This window comes from Haliotis asinina, chromosome 3 (assembly GCF_037392515.1).
Source record: "Haliotis asinina isolate JCU_RB_2024 chromosome 3, JCU_Hal_asi_v2, whole genome shotgun sequence".
NCBI lineage: Eukaryota > Metazoa > Mollusca > Gastropoda > Lepetellida > Haliotidae > Haliotis > Haliotis asinina.
In genome coordinates this window covers 81,869,080-81,890,717 of record NC_090282.1, presented here as the reverse complement: position 1 = coordinate 81,890,717, position 21,638 = coordinate 81,869,080, and the positions used below count along the sequence as shown (strand labels likewise).

The window sequence follows — 21,638 nt, the reverse complement described above, 5'->3', positions numbered from 1 at the left end:
TTGAAATCATCACCTGCAAAACCTTTGTCTTTAAGCTAAGACATTTATCACCAAATCTGAATACACAAGAAACAACATCCCCAAACAATATTTTAAAGGGAGTAAGAAGGTGGCAACAAACAATAAAGAGAAGGTCAATTTCCAATCTAGCAAACCATGGCATCCCCTTATCAGTTGAACAATATGCTTTAAAAGCATAAAGTTTACTTCATGAATTTCTGCATTGAATCTCGGTATCAAAAACAACAACACATTGAGGGAGAATATACAGCTACTCAATAACTTTCAACAGGGATTCGTAAGATTCTCAGAATATTTTTGTGTTTAATTTACTAATTTTTAACAAGTCCAAAACAAATTAGAAGTTAAGTACACACAAGGCTCAATAACAAGCAGTTTGTTCACACCCACACATGCATTGTTCTTATTGTCTGCTGCGAGCTTCCACCTCATAAACAAATGAGGAGTGCGCTGTCCAAGGCCAGGGGTTAGCCATGGACTTGACCCCTTCTCCTCCACCTATGATCATTAAGTCAACTGTCAACATCCATCAAGCCTCTCTCATAATCTTCAGCAGACACATCACTATACCACACATCAATATCACTCATGCCAGTGTTGACAAAATGGCAGATGACATGACAATCATGATTATAGATTCTACATTCATAGTACACAGTGTAAGTCATATTGATCTTACTAATCTTGGTATCAGGATTTTGTCCACCTTCCCTGGCATGGGTTCTTGTCAACCAACGGTAAAGATTTCAGATGGTTCTTATTTCATTGAAGAGAATCTTCCACTTAATATGTCATGGTTCCTACTCTGAACGCTGAACTGATCACCATGTTTACCACTCAACAAAAGCAAAAATGACAAATCCTAACATGTGTCTAATCTGCTTACTGTATTTGCAATAGAATGTGCCCCAGACACTTCAAAATTTACCAAAACACTACAAAAAAATCATAATCATCCTCCTCCCTCCACTACTGAGTCCAGCCATAACCAATTCTCGCTCTTTTCTAAAATAAGCTGCTTCATCTGTCATGCACCCTGTTCTATCATGTGGTTTTGTATCTGACCCACACCCTCATGGTTTGTCAGCACCAGACCAATTCATTCAAAATGGTTAATGCCCAACAAACTCCTTCTGAATCATATCTGTTGTGAATTAGGTAGATGTGCAATACAAGGTTATCAGTTCATATTATCTGTACAGCTGAACATCAAACCAGTCATCACTGATAATATTACATGGGACAAACTTATCAGGTAGCACGTAATTTCAGAAGAAAACTGTGAATTCACATTATCATTGGGTTTCCAAATTGTAAGATATCCGTCAATCAATAGGCATGAAATAAGATGAACAAAGGCACATAGGCCCTTACAACCAACCCATCCAGGATTTGTCATATCTCCCAAATATATTCCCATTATGAACATCATGTGCATCAGTGTCAAACTTCGAAAATGACACTGGCACAGAGTCAAATCTATCTGGTCATTTGTAATGTCTTGATGTACTATGATGACCAACAGTTTCTTTGACTTGACTGCATTAGGAGCACATAACAGCTGTGATCCATGAAGTTGGTTATCACAAAGGTCATGACCTATCGATTATAAAACCATTTCAGTTGACATTATTTCCTATTTGGGCTTTATAATCTACACTTTACCTGCAACTCAATAACTATATTAAAACGGTTTTGAGAAAATGTTCTAAAATCTTCAAATTTCACTTAAGATTAAAACCTGTTTCCTGAATTCTGGCATACCACGCCTGGCAAGCAATCACTTATCGTCAAGGACCAATTATCAACAACACCCAGTTACAGCCAACAAGTCACTAAGACTTCATTCAGATAAACAATTCTGCTCATTTTAATTTGAAGAACAATATTTTTATTAAAAACGATTCACTGGTATCTAAATGACTCTTTGTACAAAATAATTGCAAGAAAAAATTGAAAGAGCACAAAAATCCAGGAATGAGATGATCCAGATATCAGTCAGGTAATTCCTTGCAATATGTCACTTCTTCCCCAAAATGCAAATTTACAACTAAATGTAGCGCTTGTTTGGTTTTTTTTGCATGTACACATCACCCAAACAAAGTTAATGCAAAGTAAATACTGTTATTTATAAACATGTGTACTTCGTTCTGCGAGTATTGGTTTGCATTCATTAGCCTACACCAAACTGATGAAAACATGTTTACACATAATAGAGAACTGAATATGTGAATGCAATACCAGCGATCATGGAATATGTTAGTTGAATATCTAAAGAGATGCTCAGGATGAACTGGTGTCTAAACAATGAAGCTAACTGGTACAACATGACAGGAGGGTCCAGTTATTTCACCCTCCCAGCTGTACACTGGAAATCAACTCAATTTTTTACACAGACAAAACAAGTGCATTTGCTCATAGTTTTTACAAATATTTCAAACATTTCAGAAATAACTTTGAAGAGGTGGCGACAACTGGCAGATGTCCAGAATACAGATTTGACATACCAGTATGTTATACAGTCAATGTTGTTTTAGCTTCAACAACAGTAACAAATGAAACCGTCAACAATCACCTGAAACACACGCATTTCTTTGAAAATCATGACAACACTGACCCAGCAACAAGAACTGTTTACTTTTATTCTGGCTTCAGTAAATACTTCTAGTTTGAAATCTTATAGCAATATTTCAACTGTTTGCAGTAAACCCCTCAAAAGACAAGAAAATTTCACTGGAACTCAGACGATCTTGATCAGGTTTTATCAAAAGCAAGCTCTACATCTGATTTGTCTTAACAGGAAGGAGAAACATACACCTTGCCTTTATCTCCAGAATAACACAAGGTAATCATGGTCAAAAGACTTTATCACATTATCAACAAAGTCTTCTCAATGTTCACATGTTCACATTCTCTATACACAGTGTACGTAATTCAAGGTTGTGGAAGACAATTACTCACCAATTCTAATAATTACATGGAGTTCTTAAAGAATAGATTTTGATAGAATTTGGGGTTTATTTTTTGTATTATCTACATTTTCAGCCAGGTTGATACCTGCATAACAAGTTACCTGTCAGCTGAATATTATGGCCTAGGTAAACAGACAGCGAGAATAACAACATGCTGTTGGTTTACACAGCACTGTCATTCAGTCCATAGTCAGCTGTCAGGAGAAGCTCCATGAATCACCATATATGTCATGCTTTTTGTACAGGTAAAGAAATTAGGGATCAAGTGCTGTGGCCTCGCTGACTTTGGGTCACTCTACGAGTACGACAATGGCATGGATAATCACTCATTTCTATTAGATCTGGAATCAGTTGCTTTCAGGATGCTATTATATAGCTTGAGTACTGCTGCAAGTGGCAATGTTCACTTGTTCACTTGTTCACTTGTTCACTGTCTAAAAAGCATAGGGCCCTTAGGACCTCTTGTGTCTAGCGCTGCCAGTGAGGGGCACTGATACTCACAAGAAACTATTGTGCTCACAACCTGTACAAGTCTGGTAGGAAGGAAAAATGACAGTTTCAATGCTACTGACACACAAATATCAGTTTCAGTAACAGAAATATAACTGACCAGACAAGTTATTCTCATCAGCACATACAACCCACTACCCCATGGATAGCTGTTTGTTGGCCTGGGCACAATATGGCTTCCTACTGAGTGTCACATATCCAATGTAGATTACTCACCCCTTGGTTCCCATCAAGCTGTATTGTAGGCCTTCTGTTGGTACCATGCTGAAAAGGATCAAACAAAAATGTACTTACTGAAACAGCATCTATACATCTTAAGGGAACAAAATGTATACAGAAAAGTTAAAAAACCAGCTGACATCAAACTTCACCAATATATAACCCTCACTCAAATCCTTTGGCAATGTTTGACACTTTCTCCATCCGTCTGGTTGAAGAAATATTGTATGACATCTGCTGACATTTCCTATGAGATTCTGATTCTGAAAGATTCTTATTGCCTAGAATGTCTTGGCAGCTAAGATGGGACATGGTCTTCATTTATCAAAATGACAAATGCATAACGTGCCCCAGGTGAAAAACGGCAAGGGTAAAAGGTCAGAATGCAATGACCCCTGAGATCGATTTATTATGCTTGAATGTTCTGTGTCCAAAGTATCCAAAACTTCAGAAATCAGTAACAATGAGACAATATTTAGTCTGCAAGGTTGATTTGTAAATCAGACTGCAGTAGAAGTCATCAGTTATTGAAAATACATTTTGCTGGTCAAGGAATTCAACCTCAGTTTAGTAGGTCAACTCTAACGCTCTCTACTGCCATACAAGATAAATATCACCCAAAACTAGCTTCCAGAAAAGGTCTAGCATCAGTTAGATGAGATATTAGCATATTGCTAAACAAAAACATTGCCACACCAACAGTTAGCACAATCAAATGCTTACAACTGCCTCATGGATCAATCAAGCTTGCCGGTTGACCCTTTGCACATGTTTTCCTTCTTCCACATCGTTTGGCAACAACAGCCAACTCAGAACTTACACGGACCAACTAACTAATAAAAATACAGTTCTGAACCAAGCATACATTATCTATTGATGATGAAATTCAAATACACAACCATTTTCAAAATATATCAAAAGGGACCATGTGGCATGATCTTATCAGGAATAAGAAACAACCATTGTACAAAACATACACAGGTAATAATACAACTTGAATGCAATATCTGTACACTTTAAGAAGTGATTTTCAGACACCCGACAGCTAGGAAAATGTCAAGGAAAAACTGGTAGGACTGATCATGTGACACATTTAGGGGTGGGAGTTTGAGAAGGCTGGTCATACTTAAATACACTGACTGTATCTACAGTAAACAACATACATTGTTGCTTATATTCATATTGTAGACAGGCAATTCTGTTATCAACATGCCATAAACTGGTTAATGTAACTATGCTACATCACTTTCAGCAGACAGGTTTCACTGTTGTTGCATGGGTTATTTGTTTTTAGAAATAAACTTCACACACGTAAATCAAGTAAAAGACTGATGTCAACAAGCCACATTGAGTCACAGCTTCACACATTCGAACAAGGCTATCAAAGTGCAAACACCCCTTTTGTCACATCTTGGAAACAACCTTGGAAATCTACAATACTGTTGTTGTTTTCTTAAATATACTCCCCAGATATTAACCCATCTAACACAAAGAATAATGTTCTTGAATGTAAACACTGAGAAATTTAAGTACAGTGTACAAAGTTGATGGGTATGATACATCACAAAGACAGAAGCAGTATTACAAAGCGCAGCCACCATACAGTATGTAAATTTATGCAGCTGTCTCTCAGTACAGCCTTGGTATTACCAACAATCCACTATCTCGCTCATGTGAAGGGTTAACCGCTGCTGTGTGACGTGACCTGGGTCAGTTCCTGACCGACCTGGCTCTCTCACCCATGTGACAGGTAATCTGGTGCAGCACAAAGTTGCACAACACTGGCAGCCAGAGGAACAGTGTTTACAACAGCCTTCTCTACTCAATGTGTTTATGACACAGGTACTGACATTTATAATATACTCTACCTCATATCCGTTCAGAACAGAACGCATATCCTGGGCTCATACAGCAAACGATCAATTCAATTACAAACTGACCTTCCACATGTTCATACCTTTAAATTAATAGCACATTTTTGCAAAAGAAACAAAGTGTAAACACATTCAAAATAATTCAGTCACTTGTGTATTTCTAGATACAACGGTGACTACACAGCAAATAAAAGATAGCTTGCAAAATATATCTAACAAGTATGAAAATCTGTAAATGTTTTCCAATTACTGATCAATTACCACTAGTACTACTGCTGTTTCAAATTGACAGTTGTAGCAAATATGAAATTTGTAACTGTCTCACACTGAAAAAAACAAACACTGAAAACTGGTGTATGTGTAAAATCTTAAGTTTTGAACAACATGTATAGATGTATATAATAAATCAAGTTCCTTCTATACTGCACAGGAGCTAATTAGTGTTCTCTTCCATACTTGAAACTGATACCATTAACCAACAGCTGACAACATGCATGATCCTTGTTTACACTGACAGTTGGTTTTACTTAACACACACTTGAAAATCTCACCTAATATGCATTATAAACAGTCACAACTGCTGACCAAATATGGATAAAATATGTGTGAAGCAGGACCAGCCAGGAAGGCATAGAGACAGGAAGGCCCAGTGTGAACAATATATGGATAGACAAAGGAAAGTGTGGGCAATATATCAACAGAGAGAGGAAAGTGTGGGCAATATATCAACAGAGAGAGGAAAGTGTGGGCAATATATGGATAGAGACAGGCAAGCGTGGGCAATATATGGATAGACAGAGGCCAGTATGGGCAATATATTGACAGACAGAAACCAGTTTGAGCAATATGTGGATAGACAGAGGCAAGTGAGAACATTATGTGGATAGAGATGAGCTAGTGTGGGCAGTATATGGATAAACAGAAGCCAGTATGGGTAACTAGTGGATAGAGACAAGCCCGTGTGTACAATATATAGACAGAGACAGGCCAGAGTGAGCAATAAATGAATAGACAGAGGCCAGTGTGGGCAACATATGGATAGAAAAAGACCAGTATGAGCAATATATGGATAGACAGGCCAGTGTAGTCAATATATGGATAGACAGAGGCCAGTGTAGTCAATATGTGGATGGAAACAGGTACAGACAATGTAAGTAGATAGGCAGAATAATAAACATGGCTTTTAATATATGATAGGTATCATAAATCTGTTGATGTACTAGCACCACCATTGGTGCCTGGTTTCTAGTTTTCATTAAGGTCAATGATTTCAGCTCTTTCTCTGTTTTCATTTGCAGTCTTTAAAAATTCTAGGATCAAATCAAGCGGTTTCATTAGCTGATGTAAGGAAAAGGACAGGTGTGGGCAATGTAAGGAGATGGGAAGGAATGGGCAATGTAAGAAGATGGGCAAGTGTTGGCAATATAAGATGATGAGCAGGTGTGGGCAATGTAATGAGCGACAGGTCACTGAGGGTGAAGGGACAGGTCAACAGGAATGTAGAGGATAAAATGGGGGAACACTGGGCCAAAGGGAAGAGGGTGCATACACTTACACCAAGTGGAATGTGGGGCATTTGAAGGCAGGCAGCCGTTCTGTCATGTGTTTATTCTGACAAGAAGCCAACTGTGCCCCAGCCAGTCACACTGTGTTGTACAAAAGCCAAAGCTGGGCTTGTTTAACCTTGCAGTCTAGTTGCACATAAGACAATACCGATAATGCATTTCAACCAAAACTACATATTCATTCAAAACAAGTGGAGCCAAATCTGACTTTGAAAGAAAATGCTTTCTACACATACTAGGTTGAATCAACAAATTATGTTGACATCCTGCCTTATTCTTCATGCTTCTGCATGGTAATTCACCTAGTAAAGCTTCCAAATTATCTAGAATACAGGTGTGACAGAGAAACATCATTCAACGAGCAACATATTCACATTTTAAAGATAGCAGAGGCAGATATAATCCCTGACCTGAGCTGTAGATCATGAAAAGAGTGACCACTGTGGCCAGGGATGACAGGGATGCCTCAAGACTAGTTCACAAGACACACTCCCAACTTCAAGTCATACCACAACCGAACACTTTCATCGTGACTGTCAGGAATTTTTCAGGAAGTCATACTGCATGAAACTGATGATTCATATACGAAGAATGAAGCAAACACAATCAAAGCATGAAGCAAATTTTGTTGTAATAAAAAACATGTATACATATTTTTTATGTATTTACTCCATACTACATATCAAGGCCTTTGAACATGGTCAATAATAACAATATTCAGTAATAAAATATTGTCAGTAAAATGCAAGAAGGCATTAGTCAGTAGAAGGCAAACAAGACAGCCACAAGCTACATAGGTAGAGCCCCTTAATCATATCCAACTTGTTCCCAGCTCATTTTTGACAATGGCCTTTCTTTCGAAATAACTACATATTATGAGGGAAAAAACAGTCTATCTGAGATTTTACCTGTCTCCACCAAATAAATAATTTACCAGCTATACCAATTGAAACAAACAGTGGAAACAAAGAAGTGAGCAAATCCATTTCTCTGTAAAGACTCTCAGCAATATCAACATGTGTGCTACAGCAACCTCAGATTATTTCTCTTTTAACATGACTGACATCACAGTCTCATTTCTGAATGAAAACAATAACAAAATTATAAAATCTTTCTATTGATCCTAAAGCAACTGACTTTTCATTGAAATACAATTGCCCTTAGAGTGACAGCTGTTCATTGTTGATTACGGTGGCACGGAGTCAGTGGAGGAGGCACTGGAGCCCAAGCACTAAATGGTAAATGACTTCTGCTCTGTTTATCATGTTACTCTGACAAGTAAAGAGTTTTCAATTGCCTTTTTAGCCAATGGTACAAACAAAAATTGTCTTCTAGCTGCAGCTGTGGTTTATATTTCCATAAGAATGAGGGTGAATTTAAACGTTCAACACGGGAATAAGAACTTTCAGTAGAAATTTTCAAGCCTTCATCAAAAGACAAATATTTATCTCCCTATAACATTGATCTGGGATGGATTTGAATTAAACAAACAACTACCAGTAACAAGTAATATTCCCACAACAATCACATCAATCACACTGCACAACATATAACACACAATGTTCACATATACTACTTACACAAACATTTTGACAGGCATCAACTGTGCACCTTGAATCCACTCTTGTAAATATACAATCTACATTTACAGGTTTTCATATCGCTCAATATTTGTAGCTTCCACATGGTTCGGTTAACAATGGCCATGAAAGTATTGAATCAACATCTGCAGCAGACAAGGAAGGTTGAAGTTGTCCATTTCCTTGTTCATTGTTTAGAACTGAAATGTCTGTTGTCTCAGTTCATATGTGGTACATTTACGAGCACATTCATTCCTTATCTTGGCAACACTAACTGTTGTTAAACATAATTTAGTCCAGAGCTATAAGTACCTTGCTAACAGTAATGTTTCAATGGCATGCACGTTTCTTGAAAGTCATCCTTCTAAACACTGGGCCATCCATGTGTGATGTACTATTACAAACATGAGAAGACAACAACCAAACTGATTTAAAATGGTATCTGCTTATGAACATAAAGCGATTTACAAGCAACAGCCATAAACAACTTCACCCTAACACCTTCAGACAGTTACACAGGTACAGCACCTCTACATGGCTACAGGTTGTTTATGAGGTTATAATGCAGGCTATTTGGGGACTTTCCAGAAGTAACAAGATTCAACCTTCTTGTTCTATCACGACTGTTACACAACACTGCACAACTTTACCCGATGCTAGCTTGCACCATGGGGATTTCCTCAAGCATCACTACTCTTGTATGACTGATTGTCAGCTACAGTCATACTTCACCCTGTGCCTGGTAAGGTCATTAAATGAATCTCATTACCAGGACCTATCAACAAGGGGAATTCAATAGCATGCTATGCCTTGCTAACATCAACTCCTCCACCCCTTCCAGCCCCTCTAAACTCATCATACCACTGGGAACACCATTGGCTGTTACACATCATCATATCAAACTCAATTGCTATCTACACCATCATACAAAGTAGTTTGATAATGGCCATGCCAACAAATGGAATATTTTAAAGGGCACCAATTGTTTTTATTCTATTTCCATGTATAACATGGGCATTTTAGAAACAGATAATCACACACATACAACTGCTGTCAACTTCATGTTCTTCACACATTTGTTAAAGTGTACTAGCATGGATACAGATGACCGGCTGAAGCTACTAGTATTCATGATATGATTTACATGTATCATTAACTTAATAAATATCAAAAGATTCTAGACCCAATTATATGACATGAATGATCGAGTGTTTGACAAGACATTGAATAAACTATTATTATTTCCTTGAAATACAAGCAACCTATTTTCTGAGTTAATTCAATCAAATCACTCCATATTTCTTTAACATGGCCACATTTTACGCAAAATCTTATTTGTACTATGTAGTATCTTTATCTATAAGCATTAGGGATTGCTAGCTTTGGATCATCTGTTTCCCATCAAGTATATTGTTGTCATCATTGCATTATCATTCTTTCTTTCAAAAATGCTCTCCCTCATTTTATAACATATGACATTTCTGAACTTGGTTCAAAAAGGAAAGATAACAATATCAATTACCCTTGCCATTATTGCCAAGTTTGGATACATTGAATGGCATTATTGGAGATGGGGAGAAAGGGTTAATCGTGAAACATGATGTTTCCAAATACATGCTTCAACAGCTGATTTTACGCTTTGATATCAAAGGCTACTTATTTTAATGTCAAAAACATCCTCCAATTCTTCATGTGTATAAAATTTGTATTTGAGGTTTATCAAATCATTAACAAAGTTTTTCCCCCTTTTAACTGTTTTACATAAAACAGTTTTGTTGCCCACTTTGAATAATATTAGTCTCAAATATTAGGAAATCTGTTGCATTCCTCGATGTCATGTACTATTTGTTTAAATGTAAGCAATATGTGATGACTACATCCTTCCACATACAAACATTGACAAAGAATATTATGGATGACAACTTAGGGAGTGTTTTGAGGTAGGGGTGATTTTGAAGAACCATGTGCAAAGCAAGCATTCTGATGTCTCAAGAACTTGTATCCCATTCATATTACTAATAATAAATATATCCAACTTCTAAATAACCCAAAAGACTCTTCTTTAAATACCAGAAACACAAAGATAAACCACAACAGTATTTCATCAAGAGTGGTAATATGACAACAAACCTCTGACAATCAGCTTACTGCACACCATGTACCAATGCATGTGAAAACATGTGAGTGGTACTGTCACGTCATGGTAGAGACAGACAGGCCATGTGTACACAGCGACATGCACTTCACCTTATTAACATGGCTGTCTAATTCTCATTACCTCATTAAGTGACTCCCAGCCCCAGAAGCAATGGAGGTAGGGGTGTAATGACATACACCTGTGGGGAAGTACTTGAATGATATCTCCCATGGCAAACTCAGCCTGAGGTCTATGTCAAACGTTAAGTGAAATGGGTCTTTCAGAGGCTTGTTGTACATCAACAGTACAAATACAACCAGTATATCATAGGTTAACAGGTTAAATCAATGACAATAACACAGCCATCAATCAGAAAATTCCAATCCTGTGTTGTTGTTTTTCATAGATGTCACATACAGCATAAAAACTATCACTGAATCACAGGGTGCAATTTTAAATCTGTAATATCTAAATCATTGTGACCTTAGACTGGATTAAGGACTTTCCTAAATTTCGGTGATGAACACACAGGAATGATCAATAAACATACTATCCATCAAAAGTGGTAAATATATCCACTTACTTCAGTCAACTTTTCTAAACTAGATTTTGCAAAATATTACCCATTTCAAGGTACTGTCTACACAAGAATTTATGCATTGTAAAACATTGAAAAGATTATTGTCATAAGTTCAACAAATGATAAAAGACGATGAAAATTGGTGAATTCTTGCAAAAAGCTTACACAAAATTCAGCTGTTCGTATGCAAGACATTGGCACATGCTTTTTAGCAATTTGATGCATGATCTTATCCAATTCATCAGCATAAGGTTTACAAGTTTGTTCCCCCAAGGTAAGACGAGAAATTCATCTTCGATGTAACCACATGTATATGTGTATCATATAGTGAGTGATTTAAGTGAGTCTAAACTTTGATGGGTAGTATACATATGTTCTGAAGCAACTTTGGAATAAAAAATACTGTTTGAACAACAAAAGCAAGTGTGTGTGTACCGATTACACTGTCTTAAATGGTGATGAAAGAGCACACAAGACAACACAATACACTACCATACACCAGTCTCAAAGTGTTTCTTACAGTTTCAAGTAATCTGTAACATCAGCCATGATTATCTGGATCCTGATAATGATGATGACAACAATACACTTACATGTCCCTCTGATACATAACAACCCCTAGAGGTAAACATCAACCCAAATCATAACATGACCTAGATCTGCATTCTAATTTTAGCCACTACTGAAAACGAACACCAACAGAGAACACTGAAGCTTTCAGCAGCGGCTCTTGTCTTAATATGACTGTAGTGGTAAATGCAGCTGAACCATCTGCAGCACTACAATGCCACTGATTCATGCTTCGGCTTTCACATGGAGGAAGGCCTATTTGTTAAGCATCACCTGATAACCACAAAACAGAACTTTCCTTATTGGCATCTCAGAAAGGCAACTTACACAAAAGGAGACAACAAAGCTCACACACTTGACCGTTTTTGGAACTTGTGCGCCAAGTATGCAAAAATGCAGAGTGTAGGTGTATTGTTTTACTAAATAGATACAGAAGATATAGACTATGTCCTGGGGGATGCACATCATTTATTGTACCATTAATGACTTTGCAAAGTGTTTAACTGTTTCTTTCAGAGCAGTTATGCCAATCATTTCATTCACCAGTCCACATGATCAATGATTCATTACAGGCCCTGAAGAAATTAACAAAACATCCAATTCTCTACATGGTTCCACCACCCCTAAAACCTATATAATTGGTATTCTCTGGCAGCCCATGTTTGTGTGTCAAGGTAAATCCCTGCACCCCAATTGTTGAACTGGTCAACACACAATGTTCACCAATACACCATCATTACATGTAAAAACCAGTATATATCAACGCTCATGTTGATAGAAACAACTACAGCACCAGTAGTAACCAACTGAAGTTTGTATACAAATGTGTGTACATTGAGACAAAGGTGTCTCACACATGTAGCTCATGTCATACACACCATTCTGAAACTAGGAATTTTCACAAAGCCAAAGGTTTTACCCTCAGTAGACCAACAGATAAAGCTGTCATTCAGTTCAAACAAATGTACATCATGCCAAATATTTCATACAAGGTGGACATGGCAAATATACATCAACACACCTCAATTCATTGATGGATCATGCTTCATCCCAGATTCAATACACTTCCTTCAACATGCTTTAGTGTGTGGATGTTCTAAATATTGAAATATTTACAGTAATCTTCACTATAAGATATCACTTGCACTGTTACAAAGGAATTATGAGCACTACATTTGTAAGGCTTTGAAAATGTCAACATCATACTACTGTGTATATATATTCAGATTTCCACACCTCCTTAGGAACAACCAAGAATGAAGATACCCTGAAGATTCTAAAGAAAAACAGTATGAATAGAATTCGAGGTATGAAACACAACACAAATAGGGCCTCACTGAGCAGTCAAGGTTAAGGATAAGTCATGATTTACATTTAAGAACTAAAATGGTCAAAACAACATAGTGAACCACTAAATGTACATATTGGATACCTTGCCACAATTTGTGGTTCCTATTCCATGCCACACTTAGCAATATTCCAGTGGTCTGTGAATAACATCCCAGAGATGGATATCATGAGCACTGACCTACTTAATCAGGAAGCAAACATCCATCAATACTTAATCTGAACACCTGATCCCATTAGTGGCTTCTTATGACAAGCTTGCTCTTTATCATCCAAAACTGTGTTCCACAGGAGATATCGGATGTGTGAGATCAGACGATATCTCCTAGGGAGATATAACATTGGCAGTAGATTTTGCACAATGCCCTAACATTGCAATAATGTCATGAACTTAACGTCACAATCTGTTAGATTTGGGTGAAATTTTGAGTGGGTCCAAATTGATAAAAATAATGTTTCTGGACCTCCTCCTATATTAAATAGATGGGCAGATGTAAAATAGAGGGGGTCCTCACTGAATTTGATGAGTCAAAACAATCCATAACCCTCTCTTGAGCCAACGCTGTCACAATGCTATAAAATGATTGCACTGCGAATCTAATGTCACTGCTGTGTTCAGAGATGTACATTTTTCATTAAAAACTAATGAAGAATGATTTTGGATGATAAATAGGATCTCATCCTCATGTCTACTGATATCAATTATATCAACACCCGTTGAAAAAGGTAAAAATATCCTCAGCACGCCTCAGATATATGTTACTTTATCAACTCATTTTGATATATTTGATATCAGTAGACACTTTGGTGAGATTCTCTATATATGCTCACAAAAGCTACTGCATCTGTAACAATGCTTTAAAATGCAAAAACGATGGTGTACCAAATTAAATACTTTATTAAATGAGAAAAATGACCACGCTGACGTAAACAACCACTGTTTCCTATACCATATGCATAAGAAACCTAAACATTTGTTTGACATTCAATTGCAACCCATAACTCTACACTAAACTGACCACTGTTACATCACACATGGGAGTATTGATCTAAATTTCACTGAATCAGAACAGGATTTCCCCATACAAATCAATCGAAACCAAATCATCATTACATCAGGTCATCCAAGCCATATGATATCAGTATGATGTATTCTGCACCCCATTCCATCATGCTACATATGTCTGGAGTGAATGATAAGATACATGAGTTAGACTCTTCTCAGAGCTATGATGACTTTGTAGAACCATTCTCTGGACTTTGAAGGTATCCATTACATTCTAAAACTATATCAAGCTTCAGAAATGCGTCCTCTATGAAACACTGTCTCAAATTATATGCTGCATCTATTACGACAAATACATGGGATTAATTATTATCCTTTATCAAACATGCTGTGAGACTACACAAACTGCCTTATTTGTAAAATGCCCTTAACTGAAAATGTCAGCAATGAAATTATAGAACTGACAATACACATGATTAATTTTCACATATGAATCATGCATGTGCACACTCCATCCCTGCTCAGATAATGACAGTAGTTTATTACTGCTATTCAACCATTCAGTTGTACAATGTGGCTGTTATTCTGACAAGAAACTTTATAGCTGTGCATGGCAAAATCATATTACTAAGCACAGCTGCTACAGGTCAACTTCAGTCAGTGTTCACCTTGACATCACTGCACTGTCCTCACTGAAACATGTGGAATACTGCTCACTGACCTTTGGTAATACGCTCTCTGTTGACACACCTTTCACTACATACACATGATACATTTTCATGTAGTAAAAAGTTTAGCCTCAAAACATCACTACTCAAAGCAGCTACCAAATTTCATAAAATTATAATACACAGCGCTGGAAACTGGTGCAAATCCAGTAGCAACTACATGCCCCTTAAACAATCAGTTTTCAAGGTGAGCATAATTAGGTTTTCCTGTATACGTTTCACTGAGAACCAGTGACTTCAACATGGTAAATGACTTAGTTTCTACCACTTTCTGAAAGTAATTTGATAAAGTAATTTGATCTAAAACGTTGTGTTGTTATATATACAAAAAAATTAAATACAGTCCTGCTCAATTGTTTTTTAAAAAATAAACCATGCAAAACCTTCTTCACAAAGTATATACAGACAAAATGTTTCTCGATACGTAAAAGATTAAGCGTACCTAAAAAACATGACTATTATGAAGTGAATAATATGTCAAGATAAAAAAAAAATTCTGAGAAATCTGTTACATGTCATTCATTAACTGATGAATATTCACTGCTCACTAAATACCATACTCACTGGCATTACCCTTGAAGAAAGTGATCTGATTATACTAAGGAGTGATATCGCTTGTTTCAAAATAAGCTCCATTTGAGCTCTAAAACTGGTAAAAATCCATCTTTTCCAAATTGAGATCAGCAAAAACTGGTTCACATATTAAAACTGAGCCATACTGAAAGCATACAAGTTCAGGTTATAGGAACACTTTTGGCACATTCTGGATCACTACACAAAGAACACTCTTATCTGACTATTCTGTATTATGTACAAGACTTAACCACACATAGATTAGCCATTCCATCAGAAATGTGGAAATCTGTCTAACTATAATTTACTTAATTTAGTAAATCCAGACAAATTGTTATATCCTAACATTGCTAACCACTGTAACCTTGGTAAACATAACAGCTGAAACATATATTGACCATACATCAAAAGTAATAATGTAGTTAACAATAATTTACTACGAATATTTAGAAAGAACACTGGTCTGTAAAGAATATAATCTGGCCATATTTATAATATATTCAAAATACATTCATCTGAAAATATGATCATAAATGCAAAACATCCAATCATGTTGCCATGATCAGAATCATGGACCAGCTATTGAGATCAATATATCAGGTTAATAAGGAGCATATTTTCTTAGAAGAGTGACATTTGTCCGAACCTAAGTGATAGCTTGCCCTTCCATATGGAAGGGTAAGGCCTCGTTCAGTTGTGATAGATTCAAAAATATGCTAAGCCCGTGACTTGAGATTTATACATGACTGTAGATAATAAGCGAATAACATCATAAACGACAAATTAACCTAAACACACTATGATGGAGACGCAGCAAAACCGAAACGTCTCATGGTCCGATGTCATGAGTGAAATCATGGCTGCCAAAATTGCAGTCGATCACGTTCGGCATATGTGGCTGCGTATTTCTTTTCCGTGGCTCGAGAGCCCTCAAAATTCTATTTCAAGGACCCCCATATATAGGTTGCATCGTGTAGAAGATGTTGTGATGGCTTTACATGCAATTTTCTTTCAATTTCCACAAAGAAATCAAAACCATCTGATGTCAATTTGATGACCCAAAATGACAGAAAATGCGAAGTCTGCAATTTAACCGAGATCGTTACGGAAATTCTCGCCAAATATAACAATGAATTCAAACATAACTTACTTTGATTTTAGAAAATTCTTCTATCGCTCTAAGAGCTGAATCTGTTAGCTTGACGTGAATTACAGTTTTGTTGCCGATGGAAGAATCATTTGAGATGAGACCATACTCCTGTCCTTCCACCAGCGCAGCCATATTGGTCTGGCTAGCACCTCGATCTCAGTTGACCTATCAGACAACGCTTTATAAAAACGGACCAACCAAATCAGGCAATAGCGGTTTCGGCTGATCTCAACATCCGCCGTTATTTTTAGATATCTCTGACGTCACGAGGAAACCCGGACAAATAACCAGAGGGATTCTCCCTAGTAATACCGTTGATGACGTAATACAAGAAACCCACTGCTTTCCACATTTATACGTTCCATCAGATAATCAAACTAATTTTAATCAAAATAAAAAGGCGTTTATGAAATTAGTTTAAACAATCCTACAATCTTCTTAACAGACTTTACATTGCATTTTCGTAGGCATATATATATTTGTATCAGCACGATTTCGAGACAGTTTTCCTTATGTGGAGCAGGAAGACTATCCCTGTGTGGAGGGAGAAAAGATCTAATGTATTATCCTTAGTAGCACTCTTCACACGGTATAAAATGAATATCCGTCCATATGTGGACGTTATATGTTGAAGGTTCATAAATGTATGTCCCGGTACTGTTTACCATCGATACATTGTCCAGTTAACCCCCTGGATGCCACAGGGACATATATGTCCTTCCTCTACATACGTCACTTGGAAGTCCAATAAAATTCTAAATATACCACGCATATATAAATACTTCACAGTTTTGAATTCTGCGGAAAATTCCCAGTTTCTTGATACCATCCACTATTACCTCAGACCAAGCTAAAGTGCTTAAACTCGCCTTTCAAAATAGGCTTCATCGTAAATGTCGCCATTTTTCAAACTGTACAAAATCGAGATTCACAGCGTTATTAGCAGTATGTTTTGAAATGTGAAAATCGGATAATTACTGGAAGTAATGAATTTCAAAAATAGCATATTAATGATCACTGATATCAAGTTTTCATGTAACCAGGAATGATAATTCTGAAACGTCACCGATGTACCCAGAATCGGTTGGGATGTTTTCGAAAATACACTTACACGAACGCCGAAGTGCGCTTTCCGCCATATTGGATAGTGTTTACAAAATCACGTTTCGAGAAGGCCGGTATTGAGAAGCCTATTATATCATGTATACTTCATAGTTAGCTACGACAAATGTATCACTGAACTCCCCATGCATCTTAGAATCAAATTACAAATGGTCTTTGTCACCAGTACCAACTGTCTAGACAAAACGAAACGAAATATGCTTTGTTTGAAAACGAACGCTGTGCTCGAAAGACAGCGCTTGACTGAAATGTAAACAAAGAAAAATTCCAATTTTACACTGCGTAGCATTTTCGGAAATTTTCCAACATCCAGCTCTCTAATCATTGCTTACAATGGCTCAATACGCTTAGTATATTCAGGGGAAGAGTATCGTGGCAAAAAAATAGCAAATTGAAAATAGAAACAATGAAATAATTTGGTAATTCATAAGAAACTGTCAAACTTTTAGTGCAGCGTGACGCCATGACTGACGCAAAATCACGCAGAACGACAACAGTACTTATCGGCATTTCTGGCTTCTTCCGTCATTTACAATGTAAACGATAAGAACATATAACAATACACAGATAGTCAGAATTATTCTGATTACTTACATCTCACATTTATATACAAAAGATCCCTGAATCAAGCAAAAAGTCGTCGCAAAATCCTGTGTACCCTTCTCAGCGAAGCCGCCATTTTGAAAGAAATCGGTCATCGGTAGTGATGTCACACGTCAACATTGTTGCACATATTAGGCAATTTCTTTGAGGTGAAGGTCGGTTGAACAAGAGTAAACACAATGCCCATACCATTCCGATTGCACTTTTAGTATTGTGATGTATATTTTGCGCATCGTTCAGATATTTTTTCATGAAATTGATTTCAGTATCTACATATATCCATGTTCAACACCATATCATGTGTGGATATAAGGTATCCGTTTTTATTCTTTGAAAGCTTTGGATTGTTTGAATAATATTTACATGGGAAATTGACTCAGTAAGTGTATTACACCACATTTTAAGCCTCTACACAAGTGTTGGAAGATCACACGTAGCCATTACTGCAACATATGCTTTAGTTCCCGTCATGTGCAATATTCAATACGTTGGGACAAATATTGCAGTTTCATATGAACAGGTTAATAAACAGCGATTTACTTCCAACTTATAAGTAAAACGGATAATATTAATGAAAATGATTTGTACATTTTATCAAATGTAGGGCCACACATACTACTATTTAAAGGAATTGTCTTGTTCATTGTATTGGTTTGTGTCGTTTTTATAGACAAAACTAATGTGAATATTAATTGACCAGGTGCGAGTTTGTCAAAACGTTTCATGATTCATTATCATTGTTTTTCGATAATAAAGTCAATTCAAATGCGATTAAAATATATCTGATGGCAGAATGTCTAACTCAAACTCGGAAATTGTTAAAAATATATAAATCAGGTCAAGTCTTAATTTGGACAAGCCTTACGTCCATTTTCTAATACTTCTTTACTGAAAAAGCGGTCTCTTTGTACTTTTCATTGCATACTTATGAAGGGAATTGATTTCATAATCATGAGAAGAAAAGTCTTTTTCCTAAATGAATACTCAATGAATATTCAGGTGTTGTGAAATTTTCATTTACGTTAAATTGATGCTAGACAGGTGCGCGTGTTGCTCACAATAAGATATGTAGTAAAACCGTGTAATTGTTGATATAATCAGGACACTATTTCAGTGATAAAACCATTCATTTCATATTTTGGCTAAAAAGTGTTGAATTCTGACACAGAAGCCGAGATCTTTTACACATTGAGTAGAAATTAGGTTAGATATATAATAATCAGCAACCAGGGTAGTCTTTTTCCGACGTCACAAAATGCACAAAACATGCCGTGACGTCAACTAAAATGTCGCATTATCTTCAGTTATTTCATTACGTTTGAATATGTGGCTGTTACTCCGTTAATAATGATGGAAAATTAATAAAAATACATATACACAAACAGGAGAATATGGGAATCTAAGAACTAAAATATGTATCGGATAGGGACATCCAAATCGCTATTGCCTGCTTTTTTATGTAGTACACTTGCATCTTTTCTTACAAATTGTGAAACTACCAAAAGGTATCCTCTCACATTGGGAAAATTTGTATTGGAATAGTTTGGTTCACTGTGAACAAAACATAACGAAAATATACTGTCCATATCCACAGCAAATTCTCTCCATGTGATCGGAGTTACATTGACCTAATGTAAACCATAGCTGAGTTATGCCCCCTTACCTTTATACGTGCATGACCTCTCTGTCGACGTTTGACGTCATAGTAGAAAATCGATTTTTGACATTTATTGCAGGTCATTTTTGATTTTGTGAGTAGGACGTTATGCATTGGCACATACATCCATTTCATATACACTTATGTCGTTCAGATATCAAGCTGTATTTTCTTCGCTCACACTTTGGGTAAAGATGCCAAATTAAAAAAATCGTAGCAGAATGCTTTTATTGGTGTACGATAAAAAAATGAGAAATTTACTGTTTTTGAACACACACAAAAGTTTTGAACAACTTTTAGCAGTGTCTATTTCTCAAACCCCTGAGGTAGTCGCAATTATATTTATACCAACGGATAGGAAATTAAATATTCTACATGTCTGTGCAATTTCATAGCCGTACGCAAATCCAGGACCACGCGAGCGCAAATCTCGCACAACGTTCACTTTTCAAACCTTATGAAAATGTGCGCCTGAAAAAAAACTCGGCATCCAGGGGGTTAAAGTTATGAAAGTATAAGTCTAGAGATTGATTGTATGTGCCATTGTACCCGACAGCGACTAATCCATCATTAGTTTGTTTGGCCCCGTTTATATACGGGCTGAATCATTCGCTCAGAAAAGCGCCCGAAAAAGACTTATCCTCTGAAGACAAGTGTTCGCCCATGGCAATATACAAGGTTAATATGTAGGCTGATATGAGTGATATGACCTCAAAGGATGGCGTATATTTCAACAGTCTTACTTCGTGGTGCCAGAATGGTGATAGACATATTTCACAGCACATCACACTGAATAGTGGTTTGTGTCTCTATTTAGGTGTTTTTCCGCATGGGTGAACGCTTCTTGCTAAATACTCGTATGTTACAAATCAACTTGTTTTGACATGACTGGTGAGGGCAGAAACTAACACAGCACGATCACCCTCATGTACAGAATGACTTCAAATGAACCTCATCGTTGGTGGATTCACGACGAAGATGGGGTATGTACGGTTTGTTGACAAGCCGTTCACCCACCTGATAAAGAAAAATACATGTATATGAACTCCAATATCATAATAATACCGTTTTTCATTGGTTGCAAATGTAATTGGGCAAATAGACAGATGCTTAGTCACTGTGTATATATATATTTTGATAGTAACAAACTAACAAACTAACACATATAAACTGACAAGGAGCCCCACGGAGAACAGAGATTCAGACCTGAACCTGAGGAAATCTAGACTTATTTAATTTGAAGCTTTAGCATTGCAGAAAGGACTTGGAAGTGGGGAAATAATGTGGTTCAGGGACTGTGAGACAGAGTATTGAGTAAAGGACTTTATTTTCAATATATTGGTGCATTTAAATCCACAAACAAAGTAATTTAACTATTCTGGCTTCAAAACAAAAGCAACTCCTGCCTATATTTGACGGTACAT

General features: G+C 36.7%; 1 protein-coding gene across 1 annotated transcript in view; it reads right to left on the bottom strand.

The window, feature by feature from the left end:
- The window catches only part of LOC137278581 (RNA polymerase II elongation factor ELL-like), a 30,507-nt gene extending 13,534 nt beyond the window's left edge, over nucleotides 1-16,973 (bottom strand). Inside the window, exons 1-2 of the mRNA XM_067811041.1 lie at nucleotides 16,833-16,973; nucleotides 3,720-3,767 (exon numbers count right to left, since the gene is read on the bottom strand). Coding sequence (XP_067667142.1) covers nucleotides 3,720-3,767; nucleotides 16,833-16,964 — 180 coding nt within the window. The 5' untranslated portion in view covers nucleotides 16,965-16,973. The remainder of the gene's footprint in view (nucleotides 1-3,719; nucleotides 3,768-16,832) is intronic.
- Between the last annotated feature and the right edge of the window lie 4,665 nt (nucleotides 16,974-21,638).